Genomic DNA, 24,610 nt, shown 5'->3' on the forward strand with positions numbered 1-24,610 from the left:
ACTCCAGGAAGAGGCCTGGGGAGGTCAGGGCAGAGGCCTGTCTGCATTTGATGGATGGTAATGAAGAAATGTCTGGCACTTTCCTTCCCTGTGGGGGAAGTGAAGTTACACCTCTCCCCCACATTCCTGGCCTGACCGGCTTAGAAAGGTGCTAGGTGGATGGAGCTGGGAAAGGAGGATTCTGGATCTAGCTCTGACCTATTATTTATTATTTTTGACAGACTGTCCTCCAAGTTGAGCGCCAAGGGTGACCTTCATCCCTCTGGAATGGTGGAATTAGAGGCCTGGGTCACCAGGCTTCAGAATTCAGTGTCAGAGCTGGAACCTGGGCTTCATGCATACTAGGCATCCTAACAGCTGCGGGGGGGGGGGGGGGGGGGGCACCAACACAGGGAATAGAGAGCAGGGAAGAGGAGGTCACAACAGTGAAGGAGCTTGGTGGTGGAAGCAGAAAATGAATCCTGAGCTGCCCTCTGACCTCCACATATATACAGGAAGAAAGACTTTAATGTTTTTTGCTCATAGGAGAAGCAAGGCATTCTTCTCCTCAATGTACTGTGTCCAAGGTCTGTGGGGTGGAGTGGGAGTGAGGGGGAGTATCTGTGACGCGTGACCGACCGCTCACCTCCTGCAAACTCCTGGAGCCTCTTTGTCTGGTCCCCTCATGTGGCAATTTCCCTCCCTCTAAAAGCTACAGTGGAGCAAAGTTGAGGGAGAGAAGGAATCACCTTCCCAACCCAGGCAGGTGAGTAAGGGTGTGACAGGGTACAAATGTGTCACTGGGAGTGACCGCATGTTTCAGTCAGCCCTGCAGCTCCAGCAGGCCCCGCCAGGCCCCGCCATCTCCATCCTCTCAGAGGTCGCTGTGGGAGGGGTGGAAGCTGGGTGCCTCCATCACGTCCAGCACAGGAAAGGGAGGTGATGGAAGGGACGGCAGGTAGGTCAGCCTCTTGTGCTACACCCCCGCTCCCCCAGGAGCCAGTAGGTCCGAACCTTGCCTTTGCCCTGGAAGAAATAAAAGAGAAGGCTGGGTAGGGAACGGCACCCCCACTTTTGCCCTAGTTCCTTGAAAAGTTTAAGTACGGGAGTGGCCTTGGAACCCTCTGGGATCTAAGGTGATTCCTTTTCTACCTTCATTTCCACATCCCCTCGAAGCTCCAGCTCGAAGCCATCAAACTCCTCCAGCACAGCCTTGGTCTCAGAAGACAAGTGGATCTTGAGGGCTGGAGAGGACAGGGGTGGAGGAAGTTGAGTGCCAGGGGTGGGGGCAGGAGGGTGCAGGCGGGCAAGACCGCGCAGTGGGCCGAATAGCAGTTGCTCCCTTTAGTTCACGAAGCCCTAGACTGTCCCTGTAGAGTGTGCCCACATAATCTGGGTTCTCCGCAAGAGCAGTCTGTGCTCTCAACTGCTGAGCCATCAATTCTGGCCCTCCCAAGTCCTCAAGCCCTCTCCATCTCTCTTTTGAGATAAGATTTTGTTACTTAAACTGACTTTTACCTCCTGATCTTCCTGCCTCCTCCTTCCAAGAGCTGGAATGACTGGCAAACATCAAGTCTGGTGTATGTGGCGTCAGGGATGGAGCCCAGGGCCTTTTGCTGCTAGGCCAGCCTCTAAGGACTGTTACACTCTCAGCTCACTGGCTAGCTCTGAACGCCATTGATTGGCAGACGAGACGCAAGGCTACAACACTGTACCTACAGGTTACAGAGCATCTTTGCACAGTGGAAAACTGTCACTCAGCACTGCTTTTGAGACCCAACCAGCTCCTGAGGGCGCGCACAGCATTGGGGATGAACCCAGACTGCAGATGCTGCTCTAACTTAGCTTGGACTCCTCAGGCATGAGATAAACATGTTCTGTCTCCCTAGTCCGTAAAAGGCTACCAGTGACAGTGCTCATTCCAAAGGGTGGCTGCTGTATGAAGAGAGCCCCACTCATCACTGCAAATAAGCAAAACATTCACAAAGTGTCTGGACACAGTGTGGCACACAGAAAACACTATCTTAGCTGTTGTGATCGGTTACTTGACTAAATGCTGCATGTGTGTGTGTGTGTGTGCATGTGTGTGTGCATGTGTGAGTGTACACACCTGGAGGCAGAGGTGAATTTTGAATTTCCTGCCACTCCCCACTTTAATGTTTGACACAGGGACTCACTGACTCTGAACCTCACTGTGGCGATCCCTGTGTGGGCTAGACTTGGCTGGCAGTGAACTCCAGGAATCTGCCTGTTTTTGTCTCTCCTGGTACTGCTGGGGTTACATGCTCTAATGTCCATCTGGGGATCAAACTCAAGTCCTCCCAGTGAGCCGTCTCTCTAGACACCCTACACCCCCTCATACACATTTTGTGACGCATAGTTTCACTCTGTAGACAAGGCTAGCCTGAAACTTGGACTCCTTCTGCCGCAGCCTTCCTCCTGCTGGGATTATAGGAATGCACCACCTGCAGGGGTCAATACTCTCTTTTGATGGCGGGAGGTCTGCTCAAGCTGTCTGGGAGGTCAGTGATCACCCACTGTCCCACATTCGTTCTAAAGCCAGTCTGTGCTATCCTGTGCTATCCTGTGTCACTGACCCACTTCTGAGAATGAGCTCTGTGAAAAATGATCTAAGAGAGAATTCTTCCCTCCCTCAGCCCCAAATATAGGTGCAAACATTATCAGCTGAACAGTTCTCTGGGCTTTGGGGGCAGGTTTCCTACCGCGAGGCTCAGGTGAGGGTCACATGGCCTTTTGAGCTCACACAGCCTGGTAGTTGCTTCAAAACTGGATCCCGGGGCTGGAGAGACAGCTCAGCAGTTAAGGGCACAGCTGCTCTTTCAGAGGATCTGGGTTCAATTCCCAGCACCCACATGGCAGTTTACAACTGTCTGTAATTCCTGTTCCAGGGGATCTGACACCCTCACACAGACACAGATGCAGGAAAAACACCAATGTACACAAATTAAAAACAAAGCAAACAGATGGGACACAATCCTGTGATCTCAGAGCTCAGGTAAGGGCTGGCAGATGGATGGATCAGGAGTTTAAGTCAGCTGTGGCAACTTGAGATACTATTTCAAACGACCACCTAGCAGACAGAAATAGAGGAAGCAGGAGGCAAGAGCAAGGGGAGGGGTGGAAACAAGCATTTGTTAGCTGCCTACTACCTCCCCAGAGTGTGCTAAGTCTTTTACAGCCCACAAACAGGAATACTATATGGAGAAGCAGCTGAGGCCCAGGAAAGATGAATGACAGTTACATGCTTGGCATTTTACACTGCATTTTCTCCTAAGTCTTTAAATTTTAAATTACATTTATTTATGTATTGTGGGTGGAGAGGACATATTTGGCCATTATGTGTGTGGGTGTTTGCTTTTTGTTTTGTTTTCAAGTAGGGTTTCACTAGGTAGCTCTGGCTGTCCTGACTCACTGTGTAGCTCAGACTGGCCTGGAATTGAGAGATCTTCCTGCCTCTGCTTCCTGAGTACTGGGACTAAAGATGTGCTCCAACACTCCTGGCACATTGTGGTTTTTACTTTCATTTTTTTTTTTTTTTTTTTGAGATATGGTTTCTCTGTGTAACTTTGTCTATCCTGGAATGTACGCTGTGGACCAGGCTGGCGTAGAACTCACAGAGATCCACCTGCCTCTGCCTCTTGAGTGCTAGAAAGGTGTGTGTCACCGCTGCCTGGTCTTATTCTTCTATCATATGTGTACATATGTGTGTAGGTATTTATATGGAGGTCAGAGGACAACTTGTGGGAATTCATTCTCCCCTGGTGCCATGTGGGTCTCAGGGATCAACCTCAGGTCATCAGGCTTGGCCAGCAAGCACCTTAACACATTGAGCAAAGCACCTATCTATCTTTGTGGGTGCATGAGCACATTCAATATTTTATTATAAAATAAACTCTGTTTTCCAGGCTGGTGGCTTAGGCCTGTAATCCCAGCTATGTGGAGACTACAGCAAGAGAATTATAAGTTCAAGATTAGTCTGAGCAACTTAATAAGATCTATATTAAAACAAAGAATATAAATATCTTATATCACATACCTCGGTGTTAGATATGTTAGCATTTGTTAAAGCTCTAATAGCACGCCCGGGGGGAAGGGATTGGGTTAGAGTGTGCTGCTCAGTTAATGAAAGTGTCTTGAAAACAATTCAGGAACCTTAACTAAGCTATGATGTTCATAGGTAAAGTACACGCATGTGCACACACAGACTCACACACACACTCAGCAATAGTCTAGATTTACAATGTCGGGGATATGTGTGTTATGAGAAGGCAGTGTAGGAGGAGAGAAGGCCGGGAGCTAGCTGAGAAACTATGTAGGCATAAGTAGCAGGATGCCTTGGCCAGCTGCCCTTCTCATTCCCTCGGGAGGGCGGGGCTTCCTACCTTCCCCATTGGACTCCATTCTTGAAGCAGTGTTGACTGTGTCTCCAAAGAGACAGTATCGGGGCATCTTCAGCCCTACAACACCAGCACACACAGGACCTGGGAAGGGAAAAGAAGCGAACAGAACCCAGGGATATTAGAGGAGGTAGGTGGGCACTCCAGAAGAGGAGGAGTTGGGATAAGGGGACTAGACGCAGAGACAACTGCTTGTTCCCTAGTTTAGCCTCCCGGATCTGACTCTAGACGCTGTCCAGGGTCTGACCTGTGTGGATGCCAATCCGCAAGCGCAGCTGCTCCTGAGGCCTGTGGCGGATGCGGAAGGAACGTACAGCATCCAGGAGCGCAAGAGCCATTCGGGCCACCTCTCGGGCGTGGAGCTGTCCATTCCGTACTGGGAGCCCTGACACCACCATGTAAGCATCACCAATGGTCTCCACCTGTGGGGGTGGCATGAGCGTGAAGGACCGCGGTACTGTGCTTGTGAGCCCGCCAAACCATGTGCATCATCCGTCATTCTGTCCCTATCAGCCCGTCGCTGTACCCATCTTCCATCCCCCGTTTCTCCGTCTGTTCCTGGGCCCCCTGTGTCTCTTCGCCCATGTCCTTGGTCGTTGTTTTCTTTTTCCTTTTGGTTTTTCAAAACATGGTTTCTCTGTGTAGCTCTGGCTGCCTTGGAACTCGCTCTGTAGACCAGGCTGGCCTCGAACTCACATAGATCAGCCTGCCTCTGCTTCTGGGTGTGGGGATTAAAGGCGTGACCACTGCCTGGCCTTTTATTATTATTATTGTTATTATTATTATTATTATTATTTGAACATTCTTCTGACTCTGTCCACATCCTTCCTGTACCCAGTCACAACCTCACCTTGTACACATCAAAGTTGTCAATGACAGCATCAAAGCAGGTGTAGAGATCATTGAGCAGGGTCACCACCTAGAGGGCAAGGGAAGCCGAGAGAAATGGGGAATGTGGGCTCCCACCAAGGACAAATGCGGAATACTAACCCAAAGGCCGAGCTGAGCCACCTGACCCATTGCCTGAGGCTGAACCCCACTTACCTGCATGGGTGTGCTCTCTGCTGAGAGAGCTGTAAAGCCCACGATGTCACTGAAGTAGATGGTGACACTGTCAAAGGCCTCAGCCTGGACGGTCTCGCCTCTTTTCAGCTGCTCAGCCACGGAGCTGAGGGGGAAGTGCAGGTGACCAGAGGTGAGGTGGGGGGCTGGGCTATGTGATTGTGCCTATGTGCATGCACGTCCACAGCCAAATACTCACTGGGGCAGAATCTGGTAGAGCAAGGCCTCAGCTTTGCGCTTCTCCTCCAGGTAAGCCTGAGTTCTCTCCTCTACCAGTTCCTCCAGGTTGTTGGCGTACTGCTCCATGCGTGACAGCAGGTTGTCCAGAATGTTGCTGCTATTCTCCCTGAGGGTCGTGGGGCATGTGGGGACACAAGATGAGATGAGATGACCCTTTGAGTCAGGGTCCTAGTTGTCCTGGAACTTGCCATGTAGGCCAGGCTGGCCTCGAACTCACAGACATCCACCCGCCCCCGAGCCCAGCTGGATATCTTATTTATTCTTATTGAACACAAGTGAGTTGGAAGGAGGTGGAGAGGAGGTGAGACAGGATGAGCCGAGGACAGTGATGGGTACACAGGCAGCAGAGAGACACATCTGGGAGGACTAGGCCACAGCTGGCCTACTGGAAGAGGGAGACAGAAGGGCTGGGGTCGGAGCTTTTGATTAGGATTGAGACTAAGGGGGGAGGTGGAAAGAAGCTGGGGCATCTGGTCCATGCACTCCTATTTATCATAAGTCTGGGGGTCAGTATAGGGCTGCGGGCAGGAAGGGTGTGGGGCGTCAATGTTGGCAGAGGAAAGAGCCGTGAAAGGTAGAGCGCTATGGGGTCAGCCATGTTACACATGCAGATGCCTGTGGGGCTGTGGCGGGCTGCGGCGGGCTCCCTCTGCCACTGGAGAGACAGGTGTAAGTGTGGTGGGAAGAGACCACTAACTTATTAAATTTGCGTAGCGCCAGGCGGATCTGGTGGAAGGGTGGCCGCTCCTGTGGGTCCTCTGCCCAGCACCGCTGCATCAGCTGCCCCAGTTCCTCCAGGTGACTTTGCAGAGTCATGGAGGGTCGGAATGGGGGCTGCTCACCCCGAGTCACACGCTCGATGATCTCTGTATGGGAAGCGGTATGCGCTGAAGAGTGGCATTACCAGCTGGGGGCAGCTGGGACAAGTCCGGACCAGAGCACAGAGCAGACTGGTTTCAGCAGCCACGGAGCGAAGGATGGTGGTTGGTGCCCCACCCCAGAAGGAAGGGTAGGGGTGTTTGCAGAGCCTCCCTCTCTGGGAGCATAGGCCACGTGAGCCTCACCTTTCGGGCTGAGGTCTAAACCTTCCACATGGAAGACCCCACTCCTGAGGGCAATCTCCTGAAGGATGATACCAAAGCTGTACACATCACCAGCTTGGGAGCCACGGGCAGGCGGTGAAGCCATCCGCAGGAGTTCAGGTGCGGTCCACAATTTTTCTGTGGATCAGAAGTTAGGAGTCAAAAAAAAAAAAAAAAAAAAAAAGAAGTTAGGAGTCATAGAAGGAGGGGCCCCAAAGCTAAGGGATAAGGCACTTTATATTCTGATAGGAGAAGGAAAACTAGCAAATGAATATCGTATCTCATGGGTAATAAACGCAATAATAAAAGTAAGACAGCATGGTATGATAATACCGAGAAAAGAAGGGGTCATACAGTTTAAGGTCAGCTGGGAACGAGGCAGCAGCTAGGGCTCCTGTGGACACTGCGCAGCACTGAGAGCCAGAGGCCACCTAGTCTGACCTCTTTAACCAATGAAGATTGAGCCTCGAGGTAAGAGATGGACCCAAGCCCAGTTGCTTCTGGGCTGTGCAAGCAGCAAAAGCCTAAGGGTCAGGAGACAGGCTCACTGGCAAAGAGGGTGTGTCCTTGCTCTGGCTCCGGGTCTCTGAAGCTCTCGAGCCCATAGTCGGTGATCTTTAACACGAAGCGCCCATCTACCACGCAGTTGGATGACTTGAGGTTCCCATGGGAACAAATGGCCCCATTGTGTAGAAAGAGCATCCCCTGGGAAATTTAGGAAGGCAGAGGGCTTGGACATGAGTGTGTGTGGCTTCCAACCATGCCCAGCCCTTGCCTGGTATCCAGTGACCTCTGCTGAACTCACCTTGACAATGTCATTGGTGAGTGAGTACCGAAACATCCAGTCCAGAGTTATACTCTCATTCTCTAGAATGTCCTGCTGGGGCGGCAAGAGTCAGAACCCCCTGGGTGTAGGAGGAGGGTACAAGGGAGCTACTGGCATAAACTGTTATACCAGGACACTTGGATTTTACTCTAGTGCCATCACCATGCCTGCCCCCAACTCCCAACAGAGAGGGCCAAGAGAAGCCAGAAAAAGAGATTTGTCTGGGCCCATATGGTCAGTGGGGTAAGAGCCAAGTGTTCTGCCACTGCCCGACCCTATCCCCCCCCCCCCCCGTTCCACTCACCTGTAGGCTCCCACGGGGACAGTACTCTGTGAGGATACAGATGTTGGGGGGGTCGGTACAGGCACCCACAAACCTGGTCAAGTGTTCATTCTGCACATCTCGCATCTGCAGGTAGGGGCAGCATAAAGGCCCTGGTTTTGTTTGTTCCTCAAGTCACATGTTTACATGTGCTTGCTCCCTAACCTCTTGGCCGCCAGGCTGTGCACCTGAAGGACCCGGTGGTCTCTCGGGTTAAGACTAATCCCCCTCTTCCTATCCAGCAGACTCAAGGTCCCATCCCAGGTCTACAGATCCCTCCATAACCAGTTCTGCTGACAACTCTCCTGGAGTTCCCAGGGGTCCCTTCCCAGGTCACGGCCTCACCCCCTACATTACATGCTTAAGTTCAAACAGGACTTTTCGTGTTAACTCAATGCGTTTCCGGTTGACACGTTTCACAGCCACGAGGTTACCCTGAGCAAGAAATGGAGACTTGTCATGCAGGGTATGGCCCTGAAACGCCCAGCTCTTCTGAAAGCCCATCCATGACCCCAGGTCCCTAACTCCTTCTGAAAGCCCACCGCTGCCCCTGGGACCACCCTTGTCCTCTGCTACCCCACCTCAGAACCATCTCTTAGTCCACCCGGGTCCCCAGGATCAGCAGTCTTTCCCCAGACTTACCTTGTAGTATGCTGTCTTGGCAAAGACTTGGAACTGGCCCTCTGTGGTCAGCAGGGAGCCATAATTGGAGCCTCGCTGTGGAAGTGAACAGGAGAGTGCGTGGTCAGCTCAGGGGCCAGTCTGCACCCTGGAAGTTCTGTCACACTGCCCGTATCTGTGTCACCCTCCTGAGAAGGGGTATTACTCTTTTTAGCCCAGGCTACCCCGGAACTCCTAGCAGTGCTACTGCCTCAGCCTCCCAGGCTAGCCTTCATCTCCTTTAAGGAGTATATTAGAATCATAGCTGTATATTCACTTGAACCCTTAGCTTTGACCTTTGAAGTAGCCTTGCCAGGGAGGCTGTAGCTGCAGCCCTCACCGGAGACAGTGTCAGAGTAAGCAAGTGAAGGCAGAGCTTAGAGTAGATTTGTTCTTTTGTGTGGTTTTGCTTTTAATATTATTAACTGATTAATTAATTCATTAATTTTTTTGAGACAGGGTTCCTCTGCCTCTCCAGTGCGGAAATTAAAAGCATGTGCCGCCGCCACCCAGCTTGAGGTTTTTTTTTTTCTTTTTTGGTTTTCTAAGACAGGGTCTCATTCTGTAGCACAGGCTAGCCTCAGACCTGCAGCAATCTTCCTGTCTTAACTTCCCAAGTCCTGGGTCCAGGCATGAGCCACCTCATCTAGCTTAGACCCACCTTCTACTTACTCCTCAGGCATTGCCCTGGTACTCAGCTCTTCCCACCCTCCAGAGACAACGGTGTCCTCACCCCGCTCAGAGTCAGCCGGCTGCCCGCGCTCCGAAGGTGCCTCTCCAGGCTGCTGGGCTGAAGGTCCTCCCAGCGCACCCGCCACAACTCTGAGGCCAGCTCCTTCTCCAGCTGCATCTTCCTGAGATATGAAGTCTGCACCTGAGCCCCTGGCTGCTCAGCAGCCCCTCAGAGCCCTGGGACATTCTGTGTGCTAAGGGATGAGTGAGGGAGTCCTGTTCTCTGTTCTCTGAGCTGAGCGTGGTGAGGCCTGGGGCCTGAGAGAAATCTACCTCACAGGCACTTTAGTTTGTCTTTTTTTTTTTTTTTTTTTTTTTTTTGAAAACTGGAGGCCTCTACATTGACTTTTAGCGCTCTCTCTCTCTCTCTCTCTCTCTCTCTCTCTCTCTCTCTCTCTCTCTCTCTCTCTCGAGACAGGGTCTCACTATGTAGCCCTAGCTGTCCTGGAACTCACTCTGTTTTTTTTTTTTGTTTGTTTTTTTTTTGTTTTTTCGAGACAGGGTTTCTCTGTGGCTTTGGAGCCTGTCCTGGAACTAGCTCTTGTAGACCAGGCTGGTCTCGAACTCACAGAGATCCACCTACCTCTGCCTCCTGAGTGCTGGGATTAAAGGCGTGCGCCACCACCGCCCGGCTGGAACTCACTCTGTAGATCAGGCTAGCCTCGAACTCACAGAGATCTACCTGCCTTTGCCTCCTAAGTGCTGGGATTAAAGCGTGTACCACCATCACCCAGCTTCTACTTCATTCTTTGTGTTTTGTTTGTTTGTTTTTTTCGAGACAGGATTTCTCTGTGTAGTCCTGGCTGTCCTGGAACTCCCTCTGTAGACCAGGCTGGCCTCAGACTCACAGAGCTCCGCCTGCCTCTGCCTCCCGAGCACTGGGATTAAAGTGTGCGCCACCACCGCCCGGCTCCTTCATTCTCAATTATCACAAGGATGAAGTGCCTTGCCCACAGGACGTGCGGTGAGCACTGTTCTCCTCCCTCTCTTCCTGTCTCCTTAGTGTGCCCTGGACTTCCATTTCCACCCGCACTGCAGGACAGGGGTGGGCTCCCTCACCCCGCTTTTCCAACTCTGGGTCAGCACCTAGCCCACAGCAGGGTTCACCAGCAGGACCAACTACTTTGGGCCTGTACCTGAAGGTTTTGAACTTCTGCTTTCCACCTGGCCTCAGCAAGGGATGCTAGTTCTACACACACATTTCCTCTGCTATGATGTCACCCTCAACTTCTCTGTTCCCCTGAGTTTCCTTGATAAGGCTTTGTAGCTATAGCCCAGCCTGAACCAACCTGACTGGTCCATGCTTTCTAGACTCCACTCCGGAGCTTCTGCCTCCTCCCGGAGGGAATTAAATTTAAGTATTCTCTTCCCACATGAGGCTCCCTCCCAGACCTGCTCTCCTGCTCTCTTCTCTGTGCTCTCAAGTCTCCCCAGTCTCACTTAGCACCCCTAGCCCAGAACTTACCTGTATATGAAGAAGGACACAATCAGAAAGCTAACCAGGGAGAGGCTGCCCACCAGAGCCAGGACCTCCAGGGTAGAAAAGTGGTCTGTGGGAGGGTCCGAGTTGTAGAAGAGAGACTGGTGTTAGACAACAGGAGGGGGATTGTCTACTAGTCAGCTGCGTTGACAGATGAAGGGAGGTGACGTCGGGTGGGAAGGAGCCTCTAGCTCCCTGGGAGGAGGCAGTGGCTCGACAACGGGACTTTGGAAACATGGGCCAGTCACCTTGGTTGCAGGCAGGGTCCTCATTGTCAAAGCCACATTTTGGGATGTCAGGAGGTGGGTATCCCAAGGGCCAGTATAATTTGCGGTCCGACACAGCCATCAGCTCCTGGGAAGTCCCATTATAGTTCAGGACGACCTGAGGAAGATCAGGAATGGTGAGAGCCTGTAGACTCCTGTGCCATCTTGCCTCCTGCTTACCAATCTCTGCTTCCAGGACCTGTGTCTAGGCTACCAACTACTCACCAGGTTCCTGCTTGACTATCTAGAGAGTCTTTAAATCCATGCCCAAGGCAAAAGAGGCAAAATCCTGAATCCTTTGTAAAAGGCTTTACAAAGATGTATCCATAGGAATTCCTACTGGAAACCCCAGCTCTATAATCAGGGGGCTGGCATTGGTTGCAAGACAGAAGCAGCACCCCAGTTTCTACTCCCAGCCTCATCCCCGCATGTCTCCTCCAGGGGTCTTTCCCTGGTAGATCTGACTCTTGGTGTCTTTGAACCTCTGTCCCTTCCTGTGCCTGCTGCATTTACACAGCGACCCATTCTTTTGGCCCTGAGTGGCTGTCTCTGCTAGGATGGGTCCCAGCTGTCTTAAGAACTCCTCAAGGAGCTGGGCGGTGGTGGTGCACGCCTTTAATCCCAGCACTCGGGAGGCAGAGGCAGGCGGATCTCTGAGTTCGAGGCCAGCCTGGTCTACAAGAGCTAGTTCTAGGACAGGCTCTAGAAACTACAGGGAAACCCTGTCTCGAAAAACAAAAACAAAAACAAAACAAAACAAAAAACAAACAAACAAAAAAAGAACTCCTCAAGGGAAGGACTCTGGGTTACCTCTCAGACCTGAGGTTCCCTGAGCGGGCAAGCCTGTGCATCCTGATCATCTGGGTTGCTCCCCAAACTGGGGAGCTGAGCTTGCCTTATCCAGTACTTTAATAGCTGTCCAAAGAACAAGCAGATACCTGGCAGGGGTAGGGCGTGTGTGCTGTGGGATCACCTTTCTGTACTCGGTGAATATGTGTTACTCTCTCTGGTTAATAATAAAGCTGTTTGGCCTATAGCAGGGCAGGATAAAGTTAGGCAGGACAATCAAACCGAGGGCTGGGATGAAGAAGGGCAGAGTTGAAAGAGACACCAGCAAGCTGCCCAAGAAGCAAGATGGTAGAGGACAGGTGGCAATACATCGCAGAGGCAGGAGGACCTCTGAGTTCAAGGCCAGCCTGGACTACAAAGCGAGTTCCAGGACAGCCAGGACTGTTACACAGAGAAACCCTATCAAAACAAACAAACAAACCAAGAATGAGGTAGAAGTCAGGTGTGGTGGCACAAGGTTTTTATGTGGCAATAATTAGATTAATAGAAATGGGTTAATTTAAATGTAAGAGCTACTTAGTAATAAGCCTGAGCTACTGGCTGAACATTCATAATTCATATCTAGCCTCTGAGTCAGTTATTTGGGACTGGGCAGTGAGACAGGAAAACTCCACTTCCATTTACAGGGGGTAGGAGGATGAGACACCATTCTTGCCTGGCACTGTCTTCTTGGTGCATGCATGAACTTACCCTGAAGGTGCCTGTTTCTGGATCCATATCCCAGAGGGAGAAGTCGGTCTCCCGATCTCCATTGCTATCGATTTTCAGGTATCCTGTCACACCTAGGGACATAGAGGAGGTTCAGAGATGCCTCACTTCATCCCAACATCTCTCTCTCTCTCTCTCTCTCTCTCTCTCTCTCTCTCTGCAGAGACAGAGATGTAGACACAAACATTGATATATACATAATGAGGAAAAGGACAGCCATATGGCCGTGGGAATGGCAGATTTGGCACACAAAATTTTATGGAATTTAGGAGATCTGGCTGGGTAACAGGCATTTTGTGGTCTCCTGCTGGGCCACCTGGGGCTCACTCCCACCCCCAAAGCAGTCCATTCCAGCTCATTCTAGGCCCTGACCTTGGAAGCTCCGGTTCCACATCCGCTGAGTGATGTCCTCCCCATCAGTGACGGCTCCCCCCTGTGCCAAAGTCTCTGTCACTGCCTGGACATAGAGCAGGAGCCCATCATGGAAGGATGCTGGGATGATATTCTCCTGCAGAAGCAAGCAGAGCCCAGACAGGGTGATGGTTACAGGGCACAGAGGGGTGGTACTGGGAGTTCAGAAGAGGATACAGACAACAAGCATATTCCACAGAGAAGTGACTGCCTAAAAGATGCTTTTGCATCGACCATGGCCCCCTGCTCAGAGTCACGCTAGGTAGACAGGGCAGGGTATGTCATTCCCGTTTCCCTGATGAGGGCTTTAGGTTCAAGGGCTGAATTGAACTGTGCCCCTCCATCATCAGGAGAGATACAGAAATACTAGGAAGAAGGGGAGATGGAAGACGAGGATGTCCGAGAGACACAGACGTGGCAGAGACTTGGATTAGGGTCTGGAGATCCACACTGGAGGTCCGGGACCCGCTCCTACCAGGCCGTCTTCTACGGTGAAGTTGAACTGCTTGTCAGCCAAGAGTTTCAGCTGCTGCAGGAACTCCAGGTACTCGGGATTATCTGGATCTTTGTAAGAAATGATTTTGGCAGCCTGAGGAAAGGGAGAATGCTGGGGATTGGTTCCAGTTCTCCCTGTATCCTGGGGTCCCACCTCCCAGACCAGCCTCTCTGCTCAGGTCAAGATCAAACTGAATGGCTGGGTGTGGGGGCACACAGGCCTTTAATCCTAGCACCCAGGAGGCAGAAGCAAGAGAATCTCTGAGTTTGAGGTCAGCCTGGTTTTCGTAGTGAGTTTTAGGACAACAACTAGGAATACATAGAGAAACAAAAACAAAAAATAAACAATAAATATTAAACAACAAAAAGATCAGATTGAACCCTGTCTTTTATGGGGTGGCCTCTGTGCTTGAGCAAAAGATTCAAGAACTGTCTGGTCCACGGGTCTTTACTATCCTCCTGCTTCAGACCCCTTCTGTCATCTGCTCAGCCTTCTGGCTCTGAAGACCCCAAATCCCATGTAGTTCAAATCCCATGTAGTCACAACTCTCTATCAAAAACCTGTTTTCTGGAATCATTTCAGACATGTAGGGACATAGCGCCCAGAAATGACGAGTCAACAGTTCAGAGCCCTACACATGAACTTCAAACCAAACCCCAGCACTCACATGAAACGCTTGGCGGGCACTGTTGTCCTGCCCATCTCCTCTTTCCCAGGGCTTTTGGGGAGCAGGGCCTTTCTGAAGGCTTTGCCCAAACACATCCAAGTGGAAGAAAACATAGTCCTCCCCAGTCAGGCCAGCATCTACGGCCAGAAGCATCAGGCTCCTGAAGGCATCCGGAGAGCTGCAGATATAGATAACTGGAGAGAAAGGAGGAGAAGGGGAGGAGGAGAGGGATGGAGCGGGGGAGGGGAGAGGAGGGGAGAGAGAGAGAGAGAGAGAGAGAGAGAGAGAGAGAGAGAGAGAGAGAGAGAGAGAGAGAGAGAGAGAGAGAGCACACGAATGAACATAAGGCATTGCAAGGGAGGGAATTCTGAGTCTGTAGTCTTTAAATGGCCCCAGCTCCTTCCTCCATCAGGCAGAGCCTTGGCAAGGGAACGTGAAAGATGGGAGAAGGTGTGCAGAGTAGGGAGGGAACAGAAGGTGGGGGACCAAGAGTGCAGGAGGAATCAGAAAAGGGCCAGCGGGAGAAGGAACCCGAGAGCTCGCGTGGAAGCCATAGAAGAAACAGGAGAGAGAACGTGGTAGGGTAGAGCGAAAACAGGAGGAAGAGCGGGGCACCAAGCAGAGGATGCGGTAGCGCTAGAACTAGGCCCTTCCGCGCTTAAAGCTTAACTCAGGAAAAGTCCGCCCAGCAGGAAGGTCACAGGGAGACCGGAGGAAAGAGGTGGGGGAGAGAGAGGGAGAGGGTAGAAATGCAAACCCGGAGCCGAAGGGTTATAAGAGAGGGAACTAGAAACTCCGAGGTAGGAAAGTCGTGTAGGGCGAGACTTTCAGAGAAACAGCCAGGAGGATGCCTGACTCCCAGAGGAGGAGGGAGTTCCAGGCCTTGGACAGGCGGGAGAGAAGGCCGCACGAGCCAGGCGTGCCTGCCTCACCTCTGCCCTTGCTCCGTACGGCCCGCAGTAACTTGGCGTAGTGGTCGGGGTCGTCCTCGACGAACTCCTGGTGATGCACTGTGATGTTGAGGCGCTCACGTACCCGCATGTACAGCCCCTCCACTATGAAAAAGCAAGGCCGGTCGCCGCCCAGCCGATCTGCATAGAGCACCAGCGCCTGGTGCTCCCAGCCCAGCCGTCGATGCAGTGCCGCCACGAAATCGCCCAGCTTGACGTGGCTGGGCCCCGCGCGCGTGGTCAGGGCGTACTCGTCCTTGATCCCGATGCCCAGAGCCGGGGCGCCCGCGGTGAGCAGCGGCACCCGCCAATGCGCGGTAAAGCGCCCCACTGGGGCAGCCGAGTACACGCAGCCCGGGCCCAGGAACATCGCGGGGCTGTGCTCCCACTTTAGGTCCACCGCTGCAAGCGGTGCAGCGGTGTCGGAGCAGACGCCCGCCGCGTTCTCGCTGCTGCCCAGCACCGTGCGGACCGTCCAGCCCGGCAGCAAGTCCGGCCGCGCCTTCACCTTCTCGAGAGCCAGTTCCACGGCCGGCCCCACGCGCGCCCACGACCACGGGTACGAGGTGTTGGCCAGCGGTAATACCACGGCCACCGTCAGGTCGCCCGCGTGCCCGCCCCGGAGCAGCAGCAGAGGCGGCAGCAGCAGCAGCGCCCGGAGGCGCGGACGGACGCGTCGGGAGCCGGGCATGGCCTCAGCGAGCGCAGCGACGGGACAGCGCTGTCACCATGTTTTGCTCGCCGTCCTCGGGCTCAGGGACTAGTCGCGGACATCCAGAGCTCCAGAGCGGGAGCGAGGGCGAGGGTGGGTCGTAGCCACAGTCCCGAGGGCACGCTGCCTGCCGGGGCTGCGAAGGTCCGGCCGTCGAGTGAACACGCTAAACTGGGCGCGTCCGGGAGCGGGAGCGGGAGCGGGAACGGAGGGCGCCTTGGAGCAGGTGGGAGCGAGCGCAGCGCCCGAAGGGAGTCGGTGGAGAGCGAGCGAGCAGCGAGCAAGCGGGTGATCTAGGGAGAGCGGGGCCAGAGGGAGAGCCAGCGGAGGAAAGGGGAGTGTGCGCTCGCGCTTGCCCCAAGAGTGTGCCAGAAGGGGCGTCCGGCTGGCTCAAGTCTCCGGCCGTTCCGGAGGCGGGCAGGCGTTGGGGGGGGGGGGGAGAAGGAGAGGAAGGGGGGGCACGACACACGGGACCACAAGGTCCCAAGCCAGGCGGCGAATCCTCCCCTCACAGATTCGTTGACAAGAGAGCCCAGGGAGCCAATCCCGGCTCTTTAACTCCTTCCTCCCAGCCTAGGCTACGGCTGGCCCCCACCCCCGGCGTCAGCGCGGTTATTGCTGACCCCTCTTCCCGCCGTGTCGCCTCTGTGCTAGGTTTCCCTCCGCAGGCGGGGCGCACAGGCCGTGGGGAGAGCAAGGCTAAGGAGGGAGGTGTAAGGAAGCTGTTCCCTGACCCTGGCGCCCCTCCTGGGGTCTCCTCTCCTACCTGGCTCCTCCTGGGGAAGAGGGAAGTAGAGGCTTGTTTAAATGTTGGCCGGAAAAGGTGTGTGTGTGTGTGTGTGTGTGTGTGTGTGTGGCTTTTGGGAGTTTGGGAGGGTTTCTGGAAAAGACAATCTAGTAGAGGCGAGCCAGAGTCCGGGTTACCCAGTCCATCAATGAGAACCTCCCCTTTCTTCTCCGCCGCCTCCCAGATCGAGCAGATTAACAGAGCAAGATGACCAGGTGGGAGGGTGGAGTTAACTCTTTAGTTCCCAAGTAATGATGGAAAGTGGGGGCGGAAGGTAATGGGTGGTTAGAGAAGAGCTGTAACTTCATGTGAGTGTTTTGTATGGAAGATTATTAAAATGGGACCTGTGAGGTTGTAGTTGGAAATGAACATGGGAAGAGTAAATGAAGGAGCGAGGAGTCTGGGGACACTAAACTGCTGGGCCGTTGCGCCGAAGCGCCGTGGGATTAGTCTGCCCTCTAATGGCCATCCGGATTCATTAACCGTATTGTGCCATCAACTTTGCCAGCCTTCAAGCCTAAGCAGGATCTAAGGTCAGCAAGCATTTCCTGAGAACCCTCTGTGTCAAGGGCCAGTCAAATGCTGACGGCATGACGATAAAATGTATATATATGCTTCTGACGACAAATAACCACAATACAATATACTTTAAGCACTGCGAAGAAGACAGGGATGTGCTCAGAGACCAAGATGAGGGCTATTAATTCTACCTGGGCTGGAGCCAGGAAAACCTCCAAAGAGAAAAAACTCAGTAAGGATAAAAGGATGATAAAGGGTATTTGGGGTTGGAGATATGGCTAAGTGGTTAAGACCGTGTACTTCCCTTTCCGAGGACCAGCTACCAAAGTAAGTGACTCACAAATAACTGTAATTCAGCTCCAGGGGATCCAATAACTCTGACCTGGAAAGAAAGGGTTTTGTGTGGAGAGAGCAAAATGTTGAAGTCTGTTTTCCAGACAGGAAATGTCAGGAGAATCTTGTTTTAAGGAGGCAAGCTTTCAGTATCTCCATTATTTATTTGTCTGTGCTTAAAAAACATCAGATGGCCAGTGTGCATGTGTGTGGGGGGTGTCATTCCTTTAATCACAACTTCGGAGGCAGAGGCAGGCAGATCTCGTAGTTCAAGGCCACCCTGACCCAGAGTTCCAGGATAGCCAGAGTTACGGAGAGAAACCCTGTCTCTAAAATCGAAATAGTTGATGGTTCATGACTATTTGTGTTTTTTTAAAATAGATTTTCTTAGGTTTTTTTAAAAATATTTACTCATGCTGGGCGGTGGTGGCGCACGCCTTTAATCCCAGCACTCGGGAGGCAGAGGCAGGCGGATCTCTGTGAGTTCGAGACCAGCCTGGTCTACAAGAGCTAGTATCAGGACAGGCTCCAAAGCCACAGAGAAACCCTGTCTCGAAAACCCAAAAAAAAAAAAATATTTACTCATTTACTTATTACATTTATGTATACAATATTCTGTCTGAAGACCAGAAGAAGGCACCAGACCTCATTACAGATGGTTACGAGCCATCATGTGGTTGCCGGGAATTGAACTCAGGACCTTTGGAAGAGCAGGCAATGCTCTTTACCGCTGAGCCATCTCTCCAGCAAAGTGTTCCTTAAGTTTTAAGTCTGGGTGGGTATATCCATGGGGGTGAAGTTCAGGTGCCCCGGTGAGCCAGAAGTCATGGGATCCCCTGGAGCTGGAGTTCCAGGCAGCACCTGGAACCCAAATTGCAGCCAGCCAGTACCAGAGGTATGTCCTGTGTGCGTGCGTGTGTGTGTGTGTGTGTGTGTGTGTGTGTGTATGTGTAGGTGCCCTTAGAGGCCTTAAGTCTAGAGTTACAAGCAGTTGTGAACCTCCCCACACAGGTGCTGTTTCGTGGCCCTGGGTCCTCTGAAACAGCAGCATTCTTTCTTAACCACGGAGCCATTTCTCTAGCCCCCTGCTTTCCCTGAAATATTGAAAAAGCTAGCAGCATAGGCTCTGCATCCCTTCATGCACAGTCAGTGGGCACAGCTTTTACTGACCTTATTTCACTCAATAGTTACCTTGCTGTCATAGCAGTTGATTTTCTACTTCTGATCTGGGAAGTGGGAACGACTGAGCAGGAAATGGGGCAAAGGAAATGAGATCAGGAAGGCTTTTGTGGGACAGGTGTAAGGTGTTTGCTATGCAGTGATAAGTAGAGCCCACATGTAGGGGTGCATAGGAGATGGAAGCTGGCTTATCAGTAGGATCAACTGGACTCTGGAAGATAGGGATCTAAGGGATGTTGACCTCTTTAGTTGAGAAGCTAACTCTAGGGGTTTAGGTGGATGGTGGCTAGGTTGTTGAATCAGGTGCCTGTAGGTACCCAAGTAGAAGTTCCCTTATGTTTCTGGTGAAGCTGCAGCGCAGAGGAAACGGCTGGGCTGGAAACCGTGTTAGGTTATTGAAGTCCTGTCAGTATGGTGAACTAAAGCTGGAGCTGTAAACACTAAAAATGTTGGATGAAGCCGGGCGGTGGTGGTGCACGCCTTTGATCCCAGCACTTGGGAGGCAGAGGCAGGCGGATCTCTGAGTTTGAGACCAGCCTGGTCTACAAGAGCTAGTTCCAGGACAGGCTCTAAAGCTGCAGAGAAACCCTGTCTTGAAAAACAAAAACAAAAACAAAATGTTGGATGGATTTTTTGTTGTTTTTCGAGACAGGGTTATTCCCTATAGCCTTGGCTGTTCTGGAACTCACTCTGTAGACCAGGCTGGCCTTGAACTCACAGAGACCCACCTGCCTCTGCCTCCCGATTGCTGGGATTAAAGGCGTGCGCCACCACCACCCAGCAGATGAATTTTTTAATATTATTTATTTATTTATTTGTTATGTGTACAATATTCTGTCTCTATGTATGCCTGAAGGCCAGAAGAGGTCACCAGACCTCATTACAGATGGTTGTGAGCCACCATGTGGTTGCTGGGAAATGAACTCAGGACCTTTGGAAGAGCAAGCAGTGCTCTTAACCACTGAGCCCTCTCTCCAGCCCAGATGAATTTTTAATTAATGTATTTATTATTTGAGTGCTCTATGTGCACGTACAACTTTATGCCAGAAGAGGGCATCCGATCCCACTACAGATGGTTGTGAGCCACCACGTGGTTGCTAGGAATAGAACTCAGGACCTCTGGAAGATCAAGCAGTGGTGTTTAACCAACTGAGCCATCTCTCCAGACCCGCGGATGAATTATTTTTTTTTTTTAAGATAAGCGAAGATAATCTAATGAGGAAGCTTTTAATAGCTGTCAGCTAGGGTTGAAGTAAAGTTCCGGGAAGGAGGTCTGCAGCTGCCGTGCTAGGAATGGATAATTAGTATTCCCTTCCTTCTTCCTCCCTTCCCCCCCAGCAGCAGCACACCCACCTCCCTGTAATATTTCTGTAGGGCTGCAGTGTCCTCACGCTCCTCCAAAGACCCTCCTTCCTCCCTCCCCTCATCCACATGCCAGTGAGCAAAGGTACCTCTTGCACATAGCAGGTCAAGCCTGTAGTCTCGGCAACCCCAGGCCTCAGCATGCACACAGCTCCCTGTAGCTGTTCCAGGTCTCGATCAGGTAACACTGGGAGAGGTGTATGCCAGCCTTGAGGCCATCAGAGTATGGGAACACAAACTCCACGCTGTTTGTGGCTTTAATGGTGGCATCAGCAGCATTGACCTCCTTAGGAGTCACATCACCATGGTAGTGAGGTCACATTTTCTACCATCTGGTTGGCTAGCTCAGGGTAAGCACTGGTGACTAAAGAAACCTGCTCCTCATAAGCTTTTGGGGCCGAGAAAATGGGGGTGTGTGCAGCTGCAGAAGTGGGAGGGCAGAGAAGACCTGGGATGGGGAGGAATGGGGGATTGGGGGCGGGACGTGTGCAGCTGCAGAAGTGGGAGGGCAGAGAAGACCTGGGATGGGGAGGAATGGGGGATTGGGGGCGGGACGTGTGCAGCTGCAGAAGTGGGAGGGCAGAGAAGACCTGGGATGGGGAGGAAAGGGGGATTGGGGGCGGGACGTGTGCAGCTGCAGAAGTGGGAGGGCAGAGAAGACCTGGGATGGGGAGGAAAGGGGGATTGGGGGCGGGACGTGTGCAGCTGCAGAAGTGGGAGGGCAGAGAAGACCTGGGATGGGGAGGAATGGGGGATTGGGGGCGGGGCGTGTGCAGCTGCAGAAGTGGGAGGGCAGAGAAGACCTGGGATGGGGAGGAAAGGGGGATTGGGGGCGGGGCGTGTGCAGCTGCAGAGGTGGGAGGGCAGAGAAGACCTGGGATGGGGAGGAATGGGGGATTGGGGGCGGGGCGTGTGCAGCTGCAGAAGTGGGGTGGAAAGCCCTCAAAGCAGAGGGAAGATACCATCTGGTTAAGAAGGTTGTAAGGTTAATGTAGGTTGAGTACTCAATACTGAGAGCGCTCTCTCTCTCTCTCTCTCTCTCTCTCTTTCTCTCTCTCTTCCTTTCTTTTTGAGACATGGTTTGTGTGTAGTCCTGACTGGCCTGGAATTCACTCTATAAACCAGGCTGGCCTTGAGCTCACAGAAATCCGCCTGCCTCTGCCTCCTCTGGAATTGAAGGCATGTGCCACCACCACCTGGCAACATTGAGGTTTTCATGATAGATGTTATAGATGACCTCACTGTCTATCATGAAGACACATTGAGGGTTCTCCAGGGTAGTGTAGTGAAGGTGGAGTTGTCGGGTTAAAGAAGGCTGTGGAAACCCGGGGTGGGCTAAGTGAGGACTCTGGCTGGGTAGGTGACACTTCATCAGCAGCAATAAGACCTAGAGCCAGTTTCCTACAAAGGTATGGAAAAATAAGGCTTGGGCACCTGCTAGCTAGCTTGTAAATTCCATCCAAGACAAGGTCACCAGTCCCATGGTCCACGGGTTGTTCTGGGCATAGTTGCTGGCAGCATCTCACTTGCCTGTGACCAACTGCTCAAGATGGGAAAGCTGGAGATGCACCACTACAGACTTCAGTGGCTGCTGCTAGCACGCTTGTCAGCACCTGTCTCACTGAAGGAGATGCTGAAGTCACCTCCTTCCTCCATGGTCTTGTCACTTGGCATGTGGCCATCAGGCTGGCCAGTGTGGACAGAGATGCATTCCTGCAAAGTGCCCAGGTTAGTGTAGGGCCTGGGTCTACCCTTGTTCTTGGGGTTCATCTTGAGGACAGTTTCTGGTCAGCTAACTAAAACATCCTGTTTGTTCCGGTGCTCCCTCTGCCCTACCTGGTGATTAGATGTAGGGCATTGCTGACTCCATCTTTGGTGTGGTAATTTCCCACCTGCCTGGGCGGAAATCTTTGTGCAGCAGCGAGGTATATAAGGATTTCCCCAAGATTATATAAACGGCATTCGGCTGATCTCCTTTCCAGTGACCCAGGTCTCTTGTGTGTTCTTTCAATCTCCAGGCCCTTGCCTGACTCACATACGATACAGTGGCGCGCGAACTGTACCGAGGGGGTAACACAAAATTGGGTGTTACAGGTTAGGAGGCAAAGTGAACAGGAAGAGACACCAGGTCTTGGTCACTTCCCCACATAAGCTAAAAATTAGGTAAACAATGCACTGAGCATTATTGTTTTATTTTATAGATGTCTGGTGAAACAAGAAGAATAACGAATGCTAGGAATGGTAGTACATGCTTAACTCCCAGCACTGAGGAGGCAGAGGAGGTGGATCTCTGAGCTCCCGGCCAACTAGAGCTACTTAGGAGACACTGGGTCAGAAAACAAAAGCAAGGCCGGTTGGTGGGGGCGGTATGGCTAATGCCTTTAATCCCACAGCACTTAGGAGGCAGAGGCAGGTTGATCTCTGTGAGTTCAAGGCCAGTCTGATCCACAGAGTGACTTCCAGGACAACCAAGGCTACATAGAAAAACTCTTATCTTGAAAAACAAAAACAATCACCCCCCAAACAAACAACGACACCCTCCAAAAAACTGAGCAGGAGAGACGGCTCATACTGGCAGGCAAAATACCAATGCACTTAAAAAATAAATTAATTAAACAAAACAAAACAAAGACAAAATAAAATGCCAAACTCAGAATCTCCGTAGAACAAGTGAAGGAAGCCAGAAGCCCCGCCCCCAACCCGCCTCCACCCGCCCCTCCATCCCAAAAGCTGGGTCTTAGAGACATAAACTGCAGAGTTTGAGGACTTGAGTTGTCTCCAGGACCTATAGGGTGGAAGCAGAGAACCGGCTCCTGCAAGTGGTCCTCTAGCTCCGTTAGCACGCCATGGCATATGCACGCGCGCGCGCGTACACACACACACACAAAGTATAGAAAATAAATATAATAATTTAAAAATGAAAAAATAATAGAAAAGCTGGGTATAATCACACAAGCTGGGTTGTAACCTCAGCATCTGTCGGGCTGCAGCTGGAGGAGTTATGACTATTGGGCTAATTTGGTCTACACAGCAAGTTCCAGGCCCAGGTGTATGTAGAGAGACGATGTGGAGGAAATTAAAAGCAGAAGACCCAGTGGGACATGGCTGTGGCAGTTCTCCCCAGCCCCCACCTCAAATCATGCACACACACAAATGAATAAACTTTTTTTTGCAACAGCTTAAACATAGTTTTTAGACTTATGTATATGAGTGGTTTTCTTACATGTATGTCTGTGTACCACGTGCATGTCCAATGCCTGTGGCGGTCAGAAGACCACTTTGGACCTTTGGAGCCAGAGTACAGACACTGTGTGGGTGATGGGATTTGACACCCCCTTTCCTCCTCTGCAAGAGTAATAAGTGCTTTTGATTGCTGAGCTATCTCTCTAGCCCCTAAATAAACACCATCATCATCATCGTTATTATTTTCAAGGCACGGGTTCTCTGTGTAGCCCTGGCCGTTCTGGAACTCATTCTGTAGAACATGTAAGAGCAGTGCATGCTTTTAACTGCTGAGCCATCTCTGAGCCAGCTCTTTAGCCCTAATTTAAAAAAAAAAAAAAAAAAAAAATCTAAAGGCAAGCCTAATCCGCTGCCGTCGCCGGAGATAAAGGCGTTTCACCGTGCTCGGCCAAAATAATCCTTTTGAAAAAACTTTCTGTAAATGTATTTATGTTGTCTTTATGGGTGTCATCACACCCACAGCACACGTAGCGAGGTTGGAGGACAAAATGTAGAAGTCGTCGCTCTCCTACCATGTGGGTCTCAGAAGTCGAATTCAGGTTCTACCTGCTGAGCCGCTTTGCGGACCTGATAAAATATTCTTTATTTTATTCAGGGTGGGATTAGGCTACTTGGAAGGAATACATGCCAAAAAAAAAAAAAAAAAAAAAACAATACGTGAGCACCTGTCAGAAATCACATAATAAAGGGAAGCTTGGGAGGATCTGGATGGAACTGATGGAGGGGAGATACATGATCAAAATGTATGAAAATAATTTCAATAAAAGGAATTATATAACAATAATATCGAAGGAAATTGTGGTAAATGAAAATAAGTTCTTCCTTGTGTTTTCATAGGGTAAAAGTTGTATTTTCAGGTGAGGTGGCACACGATCGAAATACCGGCACTTGGGAGACTGAGACGTGAAGATTGCGGACAGCTTGGGTTATATTAACGAGTACTGTGTAAGCCGGGGTGACCAAGCAAGACCAAAAACAGTTGGAGAAGAAAATGCAATTATGTTTCCTATTGTAGAAAAGCAAGTTTATCACGAAAACGAAGGCGGGAGTCCATGACACAAAACAAAGTCTCCGATAGCAGAGGATGGTTTCGATCCATCGACCTCTGGGTTATGGGCCCAGCACGCTTCCGCTGCGCCACTCTGCTACCTACTTCCTAGCTGTTCGTTATTACCATAGATGAAGTTTCTCAGTGCACAGCCTGAATTCCGCACGCCCCCTATCGTCAGTGAGGAAAATCGCATTTAATCCCCGTTTTGTCTTCTTATTGGTTGGCTCCTTATAGGGCATTTTTCATTGGTTGTTGAATTAACCAATTATCACGAGG

At 51.5% G+C, this 24,610-nt stretch overlaps 1 protein-coding gene and 1 non-coding gene across 3 annotated transcripts; both read right to left on the reverse strand.

Annotated features, from left to right (window-relative positions):
- Positions 1 to 489: 489 nt before the first annotated feature.
- On the reverse strand, positions 490 to 16,216 carry Npr1 (natriuretic peptide receptor 1). 2 transcript variants are annotated; one of them, XM_038311890.2, is made up of 22 exons: positions 15,131 to 16,216; positions 14,199 to 14,392; positions 13,511 to 13,624; positions 12,997 to 13,132; positions 12,607 to 12,698; positions 11,050 to 11,185; positions 10,787 to 10,871; positions 9,323 to 9,443; positions 8,572 to 8,646; positions 8,287 to 8,364; positions 7,912 to 8,016; positions 7,587 to 7,658; positions 7,330 to 7,486; positions 6,764 to 6,919; positions 6,397 to 6,565; positions 5,659 to 5,805; positions 5,442 to 5,565; positions 5,248 to 5,316; positions 4,645 to 4,819; positions 4,383 to 4,481; positions 1,132 to 1,223; positions 490 to 1,005 (listed from the first exon to the last, which is right to left on the reverse strand). In XM_038311890.2, exons 1-22 carry the CDS (start codon positions 15,837 to 15,839, stop codon positions 943 to 945), a joined length of 3,168 nt encoding a protein of 1,055 aa, XP_038167818.1. In that variant the 5' UTR covers positions 15,840 to 16,216; the 3' UTR covers positions 490 to 942. The 2 variants fall into 2 exon arrangements, with proteins under 2 accessions (XP_038167818.1, XP_038167817.1); XM_038311889.2 differs by having other exon boundaries at positions 7,587 to 7,661.
- Positions 16,217 to 24,358: 8,142 nt separating this feature from the next.
- Trnam-cau lies at positions 24,359 to 24,430 on the reverse strand. The gene has a single exon. It is a non-coding gene; the product is annotated as a tRNA-Met (tRNA).
- Between the last annotated feature and the right edge of the window lie 180 nt (positions 24,431 to 24,610).

Source organism: Arvicola amphibius, chromosome 14, assembly GCF_903992535.2.
Source record: "Arvicola amphibius chromosome 14, mArvAmp1.2, whole genome shotgun sequence".
Lineage (NCBI taxonomy): Eukaryota > Metazoa > Chordata > Mammalia > Rodentia > Cricetidae > Arvicola > Arvicola amphibius.

Coding starts and splice junctions, on each gene's coding strand:
- Npr1 (XM_038311889.2), bottom strand. CDS start 15,839: ATGCCCGGCTCCCGACGCGTCCGTCCGCGCCTCCGGGCGCTGCTGCTG. Junction 12,699..12,996: donor GTGGAACCGGAGCTTCCAAG/GTCAGGGCCTAG, acceptor CTATGTCCCTAG/GTGTGACAGGATACCTGAAA. Junction 7,487..7,586: donor TCACCAATGACATTGTCAAG/GTGAGTTCAGCA, acceptor TAAATTTCCCAG/GGGATGCTCTTTCTACACAA.